This window comes from Stegodyphus dumicola, chromosome 12 (genome assembly GCF_044657685.1).
Source record: "Stegodyphus dumicola isolate Sdum_Otavi_A_Nest chromosome 12, ASM4465768v1".
NCBI classification, from domain to species: domain Eukaryota; kingdom Metazoa; phylum Arthropoda; class Arachnida; order Araneae; family Eresidae; genus Stegodyphus; species Stegodyphus dumicola.
Window position 1 is genome coordinate 41,332,058 of NC_140779.1, and position 19,538 is coordinate 41,351,595.

At 33.3% G+C, this 19,538-nt stretch overlaps 1 protein-coding gene and 1 long non-coding RNA gene across 2 annotated transcripts in view; both read left to right on the forward strand.

The window, feature by feature from the left end:
• Window positions 1-3,159: 3,159 nt before the first annotated feature.
• LOC146993547 (uncharacterized) lies at window positions 3,160-14,905 on the forward strand. Its single transcript, XR_015044400.1, has 2 exons — window positions 3,160-3,440; window positions 14,772-14,905. It is a non-coding gene; the product is annotated as an uncharacterized LOC146993547 (long non-coding RNA).
• A 74-nt stretch (window positions 14,906-14,979) lies between these two features.
• LOC118192499 (transmembrane protein 59-like) overlaps window positions 14,980-19,538 on the forward strand; it is a 28,959-nt gene continuing 24,400 nt past the window's right edge. The window contains exon 1 of the mRNA XM_035363495.2: window positions 14,980-15,142. Coding sequence (XP_035219386.2) covers window positions 14,995-15,142 — 148 coding nt within the window. The 5' untranslated portion in view covers window positions 14,980-14,994. The remainder of the gene's footprint in view (window positions 15,143-19,538) is intronic.

Here is a 19,538-nt window from a genome sequence, read left to right on the forward strand (position 1 = left end):
CATCAACTCAAGCAAAATCTTTCTACCTCTTTTGAATGCTATCGAAATTAAAATTGAGCACAAAATTGAACAACTACCGGACTTTAACTCACTAGCTTTAATTAGAAGAGACTTTAACGCTAAGCATCAATGCTAGAATCAAGAAGCTGGCAAGAGAAAAGGAAGAGAAATTTTTGGCATAATTTTTAAAAAATAATGCAATTTTTAAGCCACTGATGAGCCTACGCATTACGGCTATAGTTCTTCTATTACTGAATTTTTTTCTATCCAACAACAACAACCTCGACAACAACAACCTGCTAAAATTCTGATATTCTAGCTCTCTCATCTGATCATAATACCCTCTTTCTTGAAATCATCATAAATAATTACTTGCCTTCACTGGGCAGGAATATTGGACTGACAGACTGAAAAAAATCCACAAAAATCATTTCAGATACCATTCCTGGAAGTCCCCACATCATCAGTGAAGACGATATTGACTATGAAATCAAGAAGTTTATCACCTATATTCAACGTGCTATGAATTTCTCTGCCAACAATGCCTCTGCCATCCTTTTCCTCCTCTTCCAGCCAACATAAGACAAAAAATCAAATGCAAAAATCATATAAGAAAAACTAGTAAATTACAAGAGACCCAAGACTCAAAACGCAATTGAACTCGCTTCAACATGACATGGAAAAGAACATCAGTAACTTTATTACGCAACGCTGACAAACTTTCTCAACTCTTTCTCAAAAGAAGGTAATTATCTTTTTGGCATTGCAAAGAAAGTTAATAAAGCTTTCTAGCAAATTATACCACTCCATTAACAGAACTGCTTATTTAGACGATGGCAAAGCCAACACTTTTGCTGATATAGTAGGAGAAACGTTTACTCCCAATACTACTCCTTACGACAACAATCGTATCTCCAAAATTAATGATACTGTTAAGACCTCCTTAAATCTCCGGACCTTTGAACTTTACATTCCTTTCCACGAAGTTAGTTCCTCTTCCAAGTTAGTTGCAGATTATATTAGCTCTTTAAAACCTCCAAAAGCTCCATGTATTGATGGTATATCTACCAAAGCGCTGAAACATCTTCCTATCAATGCTGTCATATGTCTTGCTAAGATAATCAACTCTATCATGTAAGCACGACTGTAAATTATTTAATTGTTATTAGACAAAATATCTATTGAGAAAATGGCGACAGCTAATTTCTGGATGTCGTTCTATTTATAATTTTAAAAAAGATATTTAGATGATGTACGCTTAAAAAAATGTTTAATGGTACGATGCAGTAAGTACGTTTGTTATGTTATGTACGTTTACGAAAACGTTACGTGTAGGTTATTAAGATTTATCTTTAAATAAACGTTTGTTTGTCTTTTACAATCATTTTATGAGTGATTAATTTAACTACAAGAAGGAAGTTAACAATCATAAGGTTCTCATAGTTTCCTAATATATGGAAACATGTCATCATCGTCGTCTTCCCAAAAGCACATAAAAATTCCACAGTTCTGCAAAACTACCGTCCAGTGAGCCTTCTCAGTCAGCTTTCATTGAGCTCCTACATTCCAGAAAAACAGTTTGGCTTCCGTCATAATACTAATCACCAGCTGCTTCGTGTCATTAGCTATATTACTGACGGTTTCAATTGTAAATACCTTACCGGAGTCATATTCCTTGACACTGCGAAAGCTTCTGATAGGTTATTGCACCAGGAACTTATCTACAAACTTGTCAAATTGAACTTCCCAAATCATTGCATTAGACTTACTGTTTCTTATCTGCAAGACAGAACCTTTTCACTAAAAATTGGCAATAATGTTTCTACTACTAGAAACGTCTTCTGTAGAGTGACTCAGGAGTCAGAACTCTGCCATATTTATATAACATTTACACTTACAACATTCTAAAGACCTACTAGTTACCATAGATTTTTTCGCAGATGATACAGCAGTTATGATTCCACAATTGTCTTGCTCCTTCTTCAACATTACTTGAACCTTCTAGAAAATTGGCTTACTCTTTGGAAGACTGCAGTTAATACTGAAAAATCAAAAGCAATAATTTCTCATAAAGAACAAACAAATTTCATATCACCAAGACTTCTTCTGTTTGATGAAGAAATTAACTGGGTTGACCAAGTTAAATATCTAGGAGTTATTTTAGATAAAAAAAAAAAAAATTACTTTTCAGAAATATTTCAGGGAAACTGCGCAAAAAAGTAATATCACGCTTGCAACTATGTGCCCAATTCTTGGCAGAAGAAGCCATATGGCCACTTCAAATAAACTCTTCTTACATAAGCTTATACTTCGACTATCATTACTCTATGCTAGTCCTGTTTGGGAGCACGCTGCCAAAACTCACTTTCAGCATATCCAAAATTCTTTAAAACAAAGAACTTAGATTATCAACTCGCCTTGGCTCATTCCAAATTCGTATATTCACCGTGATCGCAAAGTACACACAATTCAAAATTATATTAAAAATCTTACCAGAAATTTCTTCTATTCTGTTCTTACTTATCCTAGCAACTACATCAACTTTCTTAGATGTTCTCTATTTCCAATTGAAAAGCACAAATATCCATCTGACCTCCTCCATCCTTAAAATTTTTATTCATACTAGTTCATTGATTTGGACCTTCCACCAGAAACTCGCCTTCTTCGTCAACTGATGGCGGCCACTTAATATTTTCTCCTTATTTTGTCCACAGTACTTATTTTGTTTTACTGCTTGTCTTACCAGATGTAGAAGGAAGCACTGCTTTCTGAAACTCAAATTCAAATTATAGGTTCTTAGCAGTAGTAGTTCGTTATTTAATTTCTTTAAAAATAATGCAGGCTGATAGTATTTCATGGCAACAATTTGAAAAGTAATTCAGACATACGCCGCGAAATCTCATTTTGAAGCTAATAGCCCATTTGGTCTAAATAGTTACATAAATCTTATAATAGTAGTTATATATTTTTTTTAAATATATACTAAAGAACGGCGGCAATTGTTTATGAAAAAAAGATAATAAAATAACTTTTTTTTATCATTGGATGTCCACACAGAAAATAAGATCACCAATATAAATGTAAACAAACATTCCTGTGCTTAGAGCTAGCTTACCTGTGCTATATGCGTAGACATTTCTAGTGTGTCTTTGCGCAACTAGTCGGACGTCTAGCATTTTCACAGTGTATTGGCTAATTGTCCGAAGTGGGACGGATAGACAGAGAGAGATTGTTTGTTTGTTGACTTAATTGACGTCGTGTTGCAAGGATTTCAACGTTTTACTTCATTTTTAGCCATGTTAAATTTTCGATGTGTTATTATTGGGGTTTTGTGTTCATTTCTTTCACAAAGTGTCTCAAGTGAAGTATTGGAACAGTTTTTTAATGAACCTATACCTTGTGAGAATCCCTGCGATAAATCTTTTTCAGAATCTTCACCTGTAAGTGTAATTTCAAATGCACATTCCTAAAATAAATTAGGTTTTAAAATGATAAATTATAGCTTCATAATTTGATTCTGTAAAATGTTATTAAATTGTATAATGATTTTGATGCGAGACTGAATTTAATTTTTTTTCTATAAATTTACATAATTGCGGAAGCATTTTATTCTGTTATCTTTTAATAATATTATAATAGGATACTGAGGTTAGAATCTAGCTTATCCTTGTTCCTTCCACTTTTGGGGAATAAATTCTCATCTGAAGTGTAAATCGAGACAATTGATAACTGTTAATCTGCATACTAGGAAGAATAATATTATTAATAATATTTTCAGAATATTGTGTTTTAAATCTTGAGAAAATTGAAATATTAGCAATATCATTAAACTATTCCTTGAAATAAAATTAGTTATTAAAAAAGTGTTGATCAATAATTTGCTTAATAATTCGGACACTCGGAATTTTAGTTGAAATGTTTTGGTATTTAATGTTTCTTACATCAGTTTATTGTTTTAAATGAAAATACATCATAAAAATTATCATCTGCGTTTTAAAATTAGTTGTTTTTCCTGCATTGTTAGGAAAATCTATTGAATTTTTATGTACTTGAAATGAACATGACTAGACACTACAAATTAACGAGTTCAAAATTTAATTATTCGTCATTTAAAAAAAATTGTTCATCATTCGAAATGTTCAAAAAATTCCTTTATATAAAGCTTTCAGCTGGCTTTGTTGTTATAAAAAGATGAAATTTGCATGGAATCATTGAAAATGCATTGAAGTGTGGAACACATTCTAAGCTAACACCTGGGAATCTGAAATTTATCCTACGAAAAATCAACATCTAAAAGTTAGTTCTATAAAACTTGGAGCGGATTTAAAAGAATGGCTTGAAATAAAATTTATCTCTGAAACTGTTAAAAGAGCCATTAGGACATATGGATACAATGGGTGATCAGCTAAAAGGAAATTTTTCATCAACAAAGCAAGGAAAATATGACTGGCTTTCACAAAACCCGTGGTTAACAAAGCTGTATCATATGGGACACTGTTATATTTGCAGACAAGTTGAAATTTTATATATTTGATTCCTGTCAATGAATTACTACTTGGTGAAAGTGGAGTGATAAATTGAATCCCAAAACTTCTTGCCTTAAGCAGGATAGTACATAATAGTCTTGGAGACATAATGGTTTGGGGATGGGAAATTTAGTTTTAATCGAAAATAATATTCATTGCTATAAACATATAATTATTCTTTATTAAAATGTGAAAGAATTTGCAAGAAAATTTGGAATGCAAAATAGATTTAAATTCTATCAGACTAACAATCTTAACTTACAGCCCGTGATATTTGCTTGTGATTATTGTACAACTTGCTTAACCTTTTAACTATTATGTCCAAGATAATCTCGGGCACAGCACTGGTGTTCGAAAATGTCACGCCCGAGTATTACTCGGGGTAGTTTTTTTTTTTTTTTTTTTTTGAGTGCATCGTATTGTTATACCCAAATATATATCGGGAGACGTTTATTTAGTCTTCATCTCTTTGTCAAACCAGACTGTATCTCGGGAAAAGTTAATGTGTACTCAATTCAATAGATGGCAGCACTTTACTGAAAATTTCAAAGGTTAGAGGTTAGAAGTTCTTTGGTTCAAAGTGCGCGGGATCTTTTTGTTGTAAAATGGTGTCCAGTTCTTTGAAACATTATATAGATGATTTAGATTCTTCAACCGAAGATGAAGATTTTGAAGGCATCGATACTAGTGACGCAGGTGAAACTGGGGAGAGTGACATTGAAAGTAGCAGTGAATCAACGGATAGCGGTGATGATGATATAGGAAATGCAAGAGACTGGTGTGAAATAACTGCTTCTGGCCGATCAGGCCCCCCGCGGTTCCCTTTTACAGGTATTCCAGGTGTAACTTTTCCTGTAAACATAAACTAAACGCCTTTAGATATTTTAGAAATGTTTCTGGATTCAAATCTAATGGATTTAATTGTCAAAGAAACAAACAACTATGCAGAACAAGAAAGAAAAGCAAATCGGGTAAAGATATCAAGGTGCTCCCGCAGTAAAAAATGGATCCCTACAAATAGCAGACAAATGAAGCTATTCTTTTGGCTAATAATTCTTCAAGGTATTGTCCGAAAGCCAAATCAGGCTATGTACTGGTCTTATCGAAGGATTTTGCATACTCCAGTTTACTCAAAAGTAATGCCCGTAAATCGTTTTATTTTGCTTTTTCGATATTTACATTTCTGCAATAATGAAGCTGAAAAAAAAAAAAAAAAAGATTTTCCAAATCCAAAACTTTGTAAGCTGTATAATGTGATAGAAAATTTACTGGAAAAATTTTGTAATTTTTACATACAGGAAAGTGATGTATCAGTTGATGAAAGCTTGATGCCTTATAAAGGAAGGTTATCTTGGAAACAATATATTCCTATCAAACATGCACAATTTGGAATCAAATTTTTTATGCTTTGTGAGGCGGAAACAGGGTATATTTGTAACTTCATTATATATCCAGGAAATAGTACTGTCTTCAATCAATTGTATACAAATTATGGACTTTCTACAAAAGTCGTCATGCACCTATTGCATCGCTTTCTTGGAAATGGTTATTGTGTGACTGTAGATAACTATTACATGTCACCCGAGCTTGCAGATTTACTTATAGCCAAAAAACAGATATTTATGGCTCAGTAAGGATAAACAGATGAGATTTACGTACAGAATCGCTAAAAGAAAATTACAAAAAGGTCAAATCATAGCTTTTCAGAGAGGTAAGATTTTGGCTATAAGGTGGAAAGATAAGAAGGATGTGTGTTTGATGAGCAGTATTCACGATACTTCCATGGTCAGCTTCAAAAATAAAAAAAAAATTAAGATATACTCAAGCCGAAGATTGTTTCTGACTGCAATCTAACTATGGGTGGTGTAGATCGCTGTGATTAGGAATTATCCTTTCATCCAACAATTCGAAAATGTCAGAAAAAATATTTTAAAAAGATATTTTTACATTTACTAGACAAGGTACTCTGGAACTCGCATTTGCTCTATAAAAATGTAATTGGGAAATGTACTACATTTTTAGAATTTCGAATTTTTAGAATATTACGAGGTGTCTGAATAGCTATAAGGATGTCTTATCTCAAATAAAGGTTGTCTTTGCAATGCTTATGCGATTAAATGTCTTATCTAAAAAATACTTGCGACCGCGGGTAGGACTCTGTCTTCAATATCAGTTCGAACTCAACCTTCTTGCCGATCGCAGAATTTCTTTCAAAGTTACTGAGCCCAATAAGTATGGAACATGACGAAGAAGTTACTTCTAGCGAAGATGAATTTAATTTTTCGGCAATAACGAACGAAATTGCATCACTACATAGACAGCTTGCCCATGAGAACGAAGACGGAAGTAATAAAGATAGTGACGACGTTAGAGGAGAAAGAAGACGAAAAATCCGAATAATCGATAGTGAATCTGGAAGCCAAAGTGATTGTACAGAAGAGACTGAACCTTCAGAATGGACAATGTGCACAGAATCCGAAGAAATCCCCAGAAGAATACCATTTGTATCCGGTGAAAGACAAGTAGGACCGCACGTATTTGCACACATAAAAGAACCAATAGATTTTTTCAAATTATTTTTCACCGAGGAATTAGTTACTGACATAGTGCAGGAAACTAGCAATAATGCTGCAAGGAAGGTGGAAGGGAAGACCTTATCATCCCGTTCTATACGGCGATCATGGTATGATGTAACAGTTACCGAATTTTGGGCATTTATTGGGGCAATCATAAATATGGGGACAATGCCACTGACAAACATACAAGAATACTGGTCGAAAAATGATACTAGTTATATTCCGTTTTACTCAGACATGTTTACGAGAGACCGATTTTGTCAAATATTTTGGAGACAATACCCTCAGAAAACACAAACCCTAGAACCCGTTTGCAGTTAGTATCTGGTTTCCTCGAGTATATAAATGAAAGGTTCTTGAATTATTTTGTACCCGGAGAGCAGATTTGTGTGGATGAGTCGACTGTCAAATTCAAAGGCAGCATATCATTCATTATGTACAATCCAATGAAACCTACAAAATGGGGTATATGGGTTTATACGCTCGCAGATTCAAATACCAGCTTCATTTGTGCTATTCTGCCATATTATGGATATCAGACAACAGAGACTTTGATAAGACCCAATCTGCCGGTATCAACCAGAATACCGCTACATCTATACAAAATGATACAGGATAAAATTCCCGGTGTTCAGGGACACCACATGTTCACGGACTGTTATTATACGAGTTACATATTGGCGGAAGAATTACGCAAACAAAAGTGCCACTTAACTGGGACGATCATCACAAATAGAAAGCATCTGCCATGTGAAATACGAAAGCCAAAATTTGAGAATCGAACCACATGTGCATATCGTAAAGGTAATATTTTGGTTCTTGTGTGGAAGGACAAGAGGATTGTGATGGCTTGGACTACTTGGAATAATGCGGGAATAACTCCTGTAAGAAGAACTCTATGAGGCGGTATTAAAGTCGTTATAAAAAAGCCCAATGTTATTGTAAATTACATCAAATTTATGAGCGGTGTTGATCGAGCTGACCAACTGGCTACGACATATTGTTTTTAAAGAAAATCCATAAAATGGTGGCGAAAACTATTTTTTGGGGATTTAGAGATCTGCTCCATCAATTCATACATTCTTTATAAATCAGTAAAGAAGCAGAGAAACGAACGGCCGCTTTGTCACCTACAACATTTGAAAACTTTAGTGGATCAACTGAGAGGAGACTTTCGACAAAAACAACCCAGCACAGCTTCTACTTCACACAGCATTTCTGAAGCGATCCAACTAAATGGGAAGCTGCATATTATTTTGATGGGGCAAAAAAAAGATTGCAAGGTTTGCTCCCAAAGAACGTCCAAAAGGCGACAAACTGTATACTACTGTGACACGTGCCCCGACAAGCCAAGGATGCATATTGGAGATTGTTTTATAAAATATCATACGAAGCAAAATTTTAGAATGTAATGTTCAATACATATGTTTCATTAAGTTAAAAAATATGTATAATGTTAAAATATACGAGTTTAAAGTGTTTTATTGTGTCTAAAATTATTTTAAGTTAACAATAAGGAACTCATGATATAAGCTGGAGTGGCTGATTACTCTCGAGCTGCTGGTTCACCCAACAGAAAAGTGCCTCGAGCGCAAAGGGTTAATTCTCTTCGTTATGTAAATGTACATTCGTCTGCAAGAACATAACAAAAATTATTAAAAAAACTATTTGCATTTTCAGAACCATTTATTGGTATAGTTGAATATAATTTGTGGGAGTGTGATATTTGGTTATCGTAATGTGATAAGATCTGTCTAAAAATACAGATCTATGTGAAATTTGCATGTTTCATCTAAAATTAATATCAATAAATTTTGTCTTACATTTTTTTAAATTTGAATATTTTTTAAAGTATATTTATTCATGAATGTTGTGGGTTTCATTCTCAATGAAAAAAGTCATGAAATAGGATTTTTTGCTGAAATTTAATTATATGTTTAAGTAAAGAGAGAAAAGATTTTATTGTTAAAAATTTTTGTATAAATTAAGTAAATAGATAATTTTACTGGCAAAAGCAGCTGAATTCAGTTACTCCTTTTCAGGTGTGTTGAATTTATGTAAAAATGTAAATAAATTGAAATTGTTATGGCATTTTACTAATGATAACAGTAATCTTATTACAGGGGTTGGACAAAAATATGAAAACTCCGAAATAAAAATATATTGTTGTGACCAATACAGTGTAGGAAAACCATTGGTACTCAAAACAGCTTGCAGTCTTCTCGGAATGGATAAATAGAAGTCTTGTATGCTTTGCAAAGGAATCTTGTACTATGCTCTCTGTGAAACGTTGGGACGTTCAGTTAACGATGATGGCGGTGGATACCATTGATGCAGATTTCTCTTCAAAATAGCTCACAAAGGCTTAATAACATTGGTATCTGGTTACTGTCATGATAGATATGAAAGTTCACCCTCATGCTCAGAAAATTAGTCCTGGACGATGTAAGCTGAGCGAACAGAAGCTCTGTCACTAATACGGCATCACCATTTTGAAACAAAAGTTGTACTGTGGGATGGGCGTGATCAGCCAAAATGGTCACATAATCCTTAGCAGTAATGTGACCTTGCACAGTAATGATGCTGCCAGGGAATACTGCAGTATGGCAGCCCAAATAATGACTGTTTTGTCACAAATTTCAAAGTGTGTTTATGTTATTTAATTAATCAATATTTAAACATTTTTATTTGTATTTGATTTAAATTTGAAATTGTAAAGAGCGTATTTTTAACAATTAAAATCTTTAGCTGGTTATTCTTTCAACAGTTCGGTTTTCTAACAAAGATAGAGAGCGTTTCTTTGGACGAAAATGACTTCTTTCCCCATAGCTTTTACGATAACACAAGGCAGTATGTAGGGTTGTGTCGCATGTCTTTCGCATTGCAGGGGTCTTGTTTCGTGGGCAGTAAAAGGAAGTCTTAACTAGCATCTTTCTGTACTTTTTCTTTTATGAATGCTGCAAGTATTGAATAAATCAGTTTCTTTCAGACGAGGGTGTCTGTAAATTCATTGTTAAGGGGCAGTTTGATTCTTATCTCTAGTTTTTCTGCTTGTTAGTTGGGGGTTGAATTTTGGGTTCTCACGCTTCTGCGTGACTCACTGGTTCCAGATGGTCAACCGTTTTCTTTGGGCAATGTCTCTATTTTGATTCATTTGGGGGTGGGGATTGTTGAATTAAGAAAATTTAGTGTATTCACTTTTTAACTCTTTTAACTCTAAACTGCCTGATTGAACTTAACTGGTGCTGGACAAAAACTAAAATAAAGAATAATAAATTATCCTAAAAATATAATCTGAAAACTTTTAATCTTATATCATGTGGAAGAGAGGAGAAGAGGAACTGTGTGATTGATCTATCCCAGTTCTCATTTAGTAAACAATTCTTATTCATATTATTTCATAATAGAATCACTTAATTCAATCAAATGCAAATTCACATTTAATAAATCATAACTGAAAATAAAGAGGAATAAATCTTTGCTGTTGCTCGGGTAAAATAGAATACTATTTCGCAAACAAAAACCATTACTTAAATTCACTTAACTACATATTCAATCAATTTCTCAATTTCTATAATTAACTCAAGAATGAGAGTTCAGTTTCATTAATTCAAACCTCACAAACACCAGAGAAGAAATATTCAAAATGCAATCAAACAGTTCCTCTTAAAAAAATCAAGAGCTCGAATTACAATCCTGACACCTAAAAATATTACAATTTATTCAAAAACAACATTCAAATAATTATTAATAAGTGGTTAGTAAATGAAGGGTGCATTGTGAAACCCTGGGATTTAAAAATATTAACAATACCCCGAGTAAAATCTCCAAGTTTCTTAAAAGCCTTACGGCTCGAACAAATGGAGTGACTTGATAGACCCAAGTAACACAAAAAATAACAAACTAAACATAAAATACACTAATCAAACACATTTATTAATTTCTCAAATATTCAGATAGCTGGCCAGACTACCCTTACATACAATAGAAAATAATGTTTCACATTGTTTCTTTCAAGTCATGTATGAATAACAAAATTCTAATTTAACAGACTAAATTATTATTTTGATTATACTAGATCATTAAATTAGTTATTTAAAGTGGATCTCACATAAACTCAAGATAAACATATATATATACAGTATAAAGTCCGTAATCAGGACTCATCGGAACTTCCGCGATTCCGGATTATAGATCATCAATTTAAGTCTGGTAAGATGGCATGCAGAAATTATAAAATTAAAAATATGAAACCGTAATTTATGAAATAAAGAACAATTATGATCTAAAGGGTATCAAAATTTACAAAAAAAAAAAAAAAAAAAAAAGCTTAATATGTATTTGTTTACTTTATTAAACATTTCTTTCAATATAAGTTGTTTTAAGTTGCTTCGTTTTTTTGTGCTAATACTTTCTCTTTCATTATATAAACAGACGTAATTTCTTGTTTAGTTACAAAGTTCCACTGTTCAAGTCCTGTAATTGCTGTGTCGAGAATATCGACTAACTTGTCAATTGAAATTTTTTCGTTTTCAATAACCTCTCTGTCACTTTCTTTACTAAGCGATATTTTCTGGATCTAGAACCATACTACAGATTTCTCCGTCCATTGATTGATGATTGCGGCATTGTTGTTGCAATGAAAAACTTCTGTTATATCATCTTCATTTATTACCGTTTCTCCATATTTCTTTACAAAATCCAATAACTGGAAAATTTCACTTTTAGTTTACGATGTCCAAAAACCTTCAAATTATAAAATTGCTCTAACAGTCTGCAAAAAATAATAAGCCAGATCCAATTAGAAGATTAAGGAACAGTGCAATCTGCAACATTAACTGAAATGCCTTTGAATCAGTAAAGATAATTTTCTCTTATACCATCTGTTATACATTAAACGCGCATGCGTAAAGCATACAAAAAAAAAAAAAAGCTTGTGGCTTTGAGGTCCAGATTATAGATCATTCCGGATAATGGACGTCCGGATTATGGACTTTGTACTGTATGTCTTTCCAAAATTAACACTCATTTTAATAGTATGTATACATTTGTAAATATTTTGTAACTTACAAATTTAAATGGTTGAACAACTATTCTAATCATTTGTTTACAGGTACATTAAAATAACTTGTCATTACTCAAATCTTCTAATCATTTCATTTACATGTATATTAATGTAACTGATCATTACGTAATTCCTGTATATTAATAAATATAATTTATCATTATTTAGTCACAGTTTAAATAGAAAAGACAGGAGGGAGAAAAATTATCACTCACAGGGTGAAGTTCATACATCAGTCTTCTATTACTGGGTATTGCCATCATTGACTGAATGTTAGGGAGTTTTAATAGTTCAACAGATCTTCCAGCTTAATTCGTTTGATTGTCTATGAAATCTCCACAGAAAGCCAAACTGTGCTAACTGCCAGATGCAAATCAAGAATACACACTTCTATCAGGAATACTTTGTTAAGTCAGAAACTGCTTTGAGAAAGACGATTCTGGAATACATCTGGGTCAGGAAAAGCCGGATACCCAGGACGAACACTTGTATCTGGAACACTTCAAGAATGTCTATTTATACTTCATGGAAAATATAATGAAGGAGAGGCAAATCTATATTTTTGTGTAGAGCTCTTGTCATTGCATAAACGAAAATTCTCATCAGTCAAAGGTGAGAGAAACGCAGCCCCAAACTGCAAGCGCAGGCAACCTGCAACAGGGCAAGTCCTGCTGGGCTCGATCTCTTTTTTACTACTTCACATCGCAAGACTCGAATCTCACTGACTTTAATACCCTTACAAGTTCTGAAGGAAACTCGCTTTCTTCACCCACTAAAATCTATAGGCCCAAAAATTTCACATAAAATTAAACTTAAGCAACCCAAGAATTTCTTTTACTGAAAACGTTACCTTCCCCCTCAAATGAATCAAAATAAAGACATTGTCCAAAGATAACGGTTTACTTTCTTGAATCAATGAGTCTCCCAAAAGCGTGAAAACGCAAAATTCGAACCCTAACTAACAAGCGGAAAAACTAGAGATAAGAATCAAACTACCCCTTAAGAATGAATTTACAGATGCTCCTGTCAGAAAGAAACTGATTTATTCAATACCTGCTTTATTCACAAAAGGGCAGAAAGATGGCAATTAAGATTTCCTTTTACTGGCCCCTGCAGAGCGAAAGACACCCGACACAACCCTACATACTGCATGCCTTCTGTGATATAAAAGCTATGGGAAAAGAAGTCATTTCCATCCAAAGAAACGCTCTCTATCTTTGTTAGAAAATTGAACCATTAAAAAAATAACCAGCTAAAGATTTTAACTGCTAAAAATACACTCTTTACAGTTTCAAATTTAAATCAAATACAAATAAAAATACTTAAATATTAATTAATTAAATAACATAAGCACACTTAAAAATTCGTTCTTGGTAGCAAGCAGTCTGTCATATGCTTGGGGTGCCATTCTCCAGACGTAAACTCTCCGAGAAGTTAGCAAGATTCATCTGACCAAATAATCAGTCTTCTATTGCTCTGTAGTCCAGCTTTTATGAATTTGGCACCACTTTCTCCTCTTGCAGGCAGTTTGATCATTAATGAGTGGCGTTTGAATTGCTTTTTGCCCCAAAAATACCCTGCATGTGGACCTCTTTGTATAATTTTGAAGCTGAGAGGGTTTGCGAGTGCGCCATTCACTTCAGCAGTCACTTTTGTGGCTGTAGTCCTCTTATTTTTCATATAATCTTTTTCAGTGACCATCTGTCATGATCACTCAACACATATTTTCATCCACACTGTGATTAAACAGATGCAGTTTTTCCAGTTTTCTTGTATGAGTTAAAAAACCTTTGAACCTTTTGAAACACCAAACACTTCAGCTACCTTAGTTACAGAAGCAGTAATTTAGCTCCATGATGAATAATTAATTAATTTAGCTCTGTGAGGATGCACTTACAACTGCGCAGAACACTGTCTTGATAACGAGTAACACTTCCAGTGTAATTGAGGGTGTTGTACAGGTGGTGTTGGTGTGCAAACACATCAGTGCCAATAACAGCTTTTGCAAGAGTAACCATTTCATTTCAAACATGCATTTTATAAGGTGTTTCCATATTTTTGTCCAACCCCTGTATATGTCACTCATTATAGTAGTATTTGTATTATAGCTGAGTTTGTGTACTAAATATCAGTAGCAGCATACTAAAATAGACTGTATATGATATGTAATGCTGTTACTTCATTGATCATTTCATAAGCTTCTGGTGAAGATCTGAAATTGATACATTTATTGATTTGGCTATTGAGTTTGATAGTTTTTGTGATCCAATATTTAGTGGCCACTTTAATAAGGAAGTACTAAATTGCTTTTTTTTTTTTTTTTACGTATACCGCAAATTTTAAATTGTTCAATTCAGTTGTTCAAATTGGCTTTCAAAAATATAGTTATTGAAATACTTTGGCAACACATTTGAGGGTTTTCTGTGTGAACTTTATTAAAAAATGTATAGTTTATTAAGTATTGCAGTGTTTTTATATTGTGGAGAATATTTCATGTAAAGTTTGCTGAAAAGTATATAAGTATTCATATGTTTTATCAAGTGTTCATATGTTTAATATATGAATGTGAGTATATACTTTATTAAGTATACACATATTTTACAGGAGTTAAGAAAGGCATGTGCTGAGGGTTGTCGTCTTTACACTGTGATTGAATTAGCTAAAGGATTATCAGATAGAAATAAGACTTTAGGACTGTGCATATTAAAAAATGTATAGTTTATTAAGTATTGCAGTGTTTTTATATTGTGGAGAATATTTCATGTAAAGTTTGCTGAAAAGTATATAAGTATTCATATGTTTTATCAAGTGTTCATATGTTTAATATATGAATGTGAGTATATACTTTATTAAGTATACACATATTTTACAGGAGTTAAGAAAGGCATGTGCTGAGGGTTGTCGTCTTTACACTGTGATTGAATTAGCTAAAGGATTATCAGATAGAAATAAGACTTTAGGACTGTGCATATCAGGTACTGATTGGTATAATTTTGTGAGATTATAAGTTTCTATTTCTTTAATTTTGTCTTTTACTAACATAAAATATAATAATTACATTAAACTGGGTTTTTATACATTTCTTTGATTTTTCAGTTAATTTTTCAGCAGTTGTGAGATTAAGCAATTCTTATTTCCTAAATATGGACAATATCTCTCTGTTGTAAATTTTTAATATGAGCTGTGTTTTCACCCACTGGAGTACACAACTAGAATGCAAGCTGAGCTCATTGATGACCATCAAAAGGTTAATGATATTAAACTTGCAAACTTCATTTTGTGGATGAGTCAGAAGTATATCTAGTAAAGGTTGATTGATCCAATCCCTATACAAGAAATGAATTTTGTTAAGTGTTTTTTTTTTAAATTTATTTAAGTTAGTCTTCAAATTTTTTATTAATTTGCAAATTTCATAATACTGTACAAAGTCCATGATCTGGACTCGTCGGGACTTTGGCAATTCCAGATTGAGGGTTTTTCTGGATTATAGATCATCAATTTAAATCTGGTAAGATGGCATGCAGAAATTATACAGTTAAAAATATGAAACCGTAATTTACGAAATAAAGAGCAATTATGATCTAAAGGGTATCAAAATTTGCAAAAAAAAGCTTAATATTTATTTGTTTACTTTATTAAATATTTCTTTCAATATAAGTTGTTTAAGTTGCTCCGTTTTTTGTGCTAAACATGCAAGCGTAAACATTAAACGTGCATGCATAACATAACAGAGTTTAATTACATGATATTGTATGCATATTTGTGATATTACATATACAGTACAAAGTCTGTAATCCGGACATCCATTATCCGGAATGATCTATAATCCGGACCTCAAAGCCACAAACTTTTTTTTTTGTATGCTTTACGCATGCACATATGCATAACATTACGCATGCATAACATTAAATGTGCATGCATAGATGCATTACGCCCATGCGTAAAGTATACAAAAAAAGTTTGTGGCTTTGAGGTCCGGATTATAGATCATTCCGGTATATGTAATATCACAAAAGTGCATACAATATCATGTAATTAAACTCAAATAGGCCTGATTTGAATGTCAGCATAATCATTTTTAAAATAAATAAACACAAACTGAAAATTATTTCCAGAAATATTTAATGTATTCATGTGTGATTCATATGTGAATTATAAATTTTTAAACAAACGCATATATGGAAAATGAAAAGTTACAAGTTACTGCTTTCTAATTTTAATTTTGTTTGTTCTTTTTCAATTTCCTAGATGTATTTGTAGTTCATAAGTTTCAAAATTTTGTCATAAAAAGTTTGTTAAATAATGTATAAAGTGAAAAACTTCTAGCAAAAGCTTGAATTAAATTATACTTACTTTATCAGTTTTTTCTGGATCATAAAACTGCACATTGTAATATTTTGATAGTCTTATTTACATCACTATAGTATTGAGTTTCATCATTCAAGAAATTTAAATGTAAGGTTTAAAATTAATTGTAGAAGTTTTAAGTAAACATGTTATACACTGCTGGCCATTAAAAATGCAACACCAGGAAGGAATGATCTGACGAACAACAAAATCACATGAAGGGAAGAAGAAGTTGGTAAATGCAAATGATTAATATTTCAGCGCATTTAAACGACGCAGGAGGGAGAAACGGCATCTGAAGCACTGTATATGAAAGAAAAGTTGTGTAGTGGATTTTTCATTTGGAAAGTATTTTGTAAAGTTGTTTGCTCAGAATGTTGTGTTACGCCTCGAATAAGAAGAAATGCTTACCATTCTGAAATTTTCAAAATTCGATAGAGACAGGAATGTTGCCTATCAAAAGTGTAGGTTATCATTCCGTTAAGTTAGTTAAGTTAAGTGATATCGCTGATTGCACTGGTCAACATCCGACCACTGTCATGTGAATATGGAATCAATGGATTGCTGAGGGTCAAACTGAATGGCATGCAAGATCTCAACACCCTCCCATGACTAATGTCAGAGAGGACAGACATATTGTGAGGTCAGCCCTGCAAAACTGTACAACGACATCATGGACCATTAGTCAGGATATGGGCATGTTTGCAGCACGCCCAGTATCAGCTCGTAAGATATGTCAGTGTTTACAGTAGCATGGAATACCAGCAGGGTGACTATTACTTCAGCTTCCCTAGACAATGCAGTTTAGAAAGAGACTGTGACTCTGGTGCGCCAAATGACAAAGCTGAGTGACACAATGTCGTCTTTCAATGTCAATGTCGTCTTGATTCCACGTGCAGTATTCTGATGGCCGTATATGTCTGAAGTGTCCGAGGGGTCTGCATGTCGCCTGCTTGCATTGGATATCAGCATAGGGACCCTGCACTTGGTATGATGGTTTGGGCAGCCATTGGGTACATGACACGTGCATCGCTAATTCGGATAGACAGTAATTTGAACGCAGGTGAGTACATTTCTGACATCTTGTGTCCAGTGGTTATGCCCTATCTTCGAGGCCCCCAGACTCCATATTCCAACAAGATAATGCAAGACCACATGTTGCTCGTCATGTTCTGACCTTCCTCAATACACAGGGTATTCGATTGCTGCTCTGGCTTGCACGGTCTCCAGATCTATCACTCATTGAAAACATTTGGTCATGCATTGCTGAGATATTGGCCTGCTACTCCTCTCCAGCTAATACGGTTGATGAAGTGTGGAATAGACTTAAAGCAGCATGGAATGAGTTGCCCATTTCTGTCATCCAAGCCAAGTTTGACTCCATGCCTAATGGGGTAAGGGCCGTGTTAGCTGCCAGGCGTGGCAGCTGTTTCTACTAATTTCACACTGTAAACCTCCAAAATGCTACCCTGTAAACCTCCAAAATGCTTGATTAACTAATGATTAATCCAAATTTAATCATTTTGTCTTTATGCCATACTGTTTATGTTCAATAAATATCTTTTTTATATCTGCTTTAATTTATGATGTCGCAGTTTTAATGGCGAGCAGTGTAGATATTATGAACATTAAATAGCATATTTTGTTCTTTATATTACTCTTAAAATGTAAGGACTCATGTCTGGCAAGTACTGTCAAAATATATTTTTTATTTTAAAAAGAAATTTATGATTTAAGTTTGGGTAGTATTTATGGTTTAGTGTGTGTATGTGTGTTCATTCGTGGTTGGTCAGTCGGTTTTAAGAATATCATTAACTTTAAGAGGCACATTTCATTTGCAGTTATAAGAACAGAACAGAAGAGTTCAATTCTAATAAAATAAAAATTGTACTTACGTATTAACGCAACCAGGCCAAAATTCGCATAAATCGCCAAATTTGGCGACCCTACTTATGGCAACCCTACGTGTGTGAAAATAGACCAAAGTTTATTTGTAAAAAGAAAAAATAACACTGGGCGTGTACTACCACAGCAATGGGTTTTCAGCGGAATTTGCTGAGAAAAGAAAGAGACATTTTTGGTTGCTGTACCTAACAGAAGTGCCATTACCCTCATGGAAAAAATTTGCGAAAATATCAAGGAAGGAAGCATTATTTATTCGGATTGCTGGAAAGGATACAATACAAGTGAGTTTGAAAATGCTGGATTTCTGCATGGAACTGTTAATCACAAATATAACTTTTTGGATCCCAACATGGGCGTTCACACACAACATGTAGAGCGCATGTGGGGCTCAGCCAAATGGCGCAACAAAAAACAGAGAGGAACAGCCCGTCATCATCTTGACTCATACCTTATCGAATTTATATGGCGCCAAGCTCAAGCTGTTAATGGCGAAGACGGTTTTCTATCAGTGCTAAAAGCAATAGCCAAAAGATTTCTGGCAAAAAAATAATTCTGCAACTTATTCAAATTCGAAACCGGAAGGGTTTAATTGCTATTTTATATTTTAAAACAAAATAATATAAAAACTCTATTAAAAATTATCTGTAATTAATAAATGTACATTTTCTTTCTATTCATACTTTTTTACTCAAACTTACAAATCGCGCCAACCTGGTTGCGATAATACGTAAGTACCATAAAAATTAAAAAAGAAAAAAATCTGAAAGGTAAAGGCTAGGTCCAAAGGAGCATTTTTTTTTTAACGTTTCGTGTGTTACCTTTATTTATTAATTATCATATTCTACATAATCTTTACTACTTTAACTGTGAAAGTCAGTTCAACAGCAATATCGCAAATTAATTTCAAAATAAGCATATCTTTAGAATTTCTGATACAGAGTCTTGCACGCTGGAGATAAAAATGTTTTTTCATACAGTGTTGCCATTGCTCGTTTTGAAATCATTGAGTTTTTAATCAAAAATTCATGGAAGTGTTACAAAATCTGAAATGAGATACATTCCGGTGACGTCAGAGGTCACGTGATGTAAGAACTGCTAATTGTTTATATTTAGTTATGA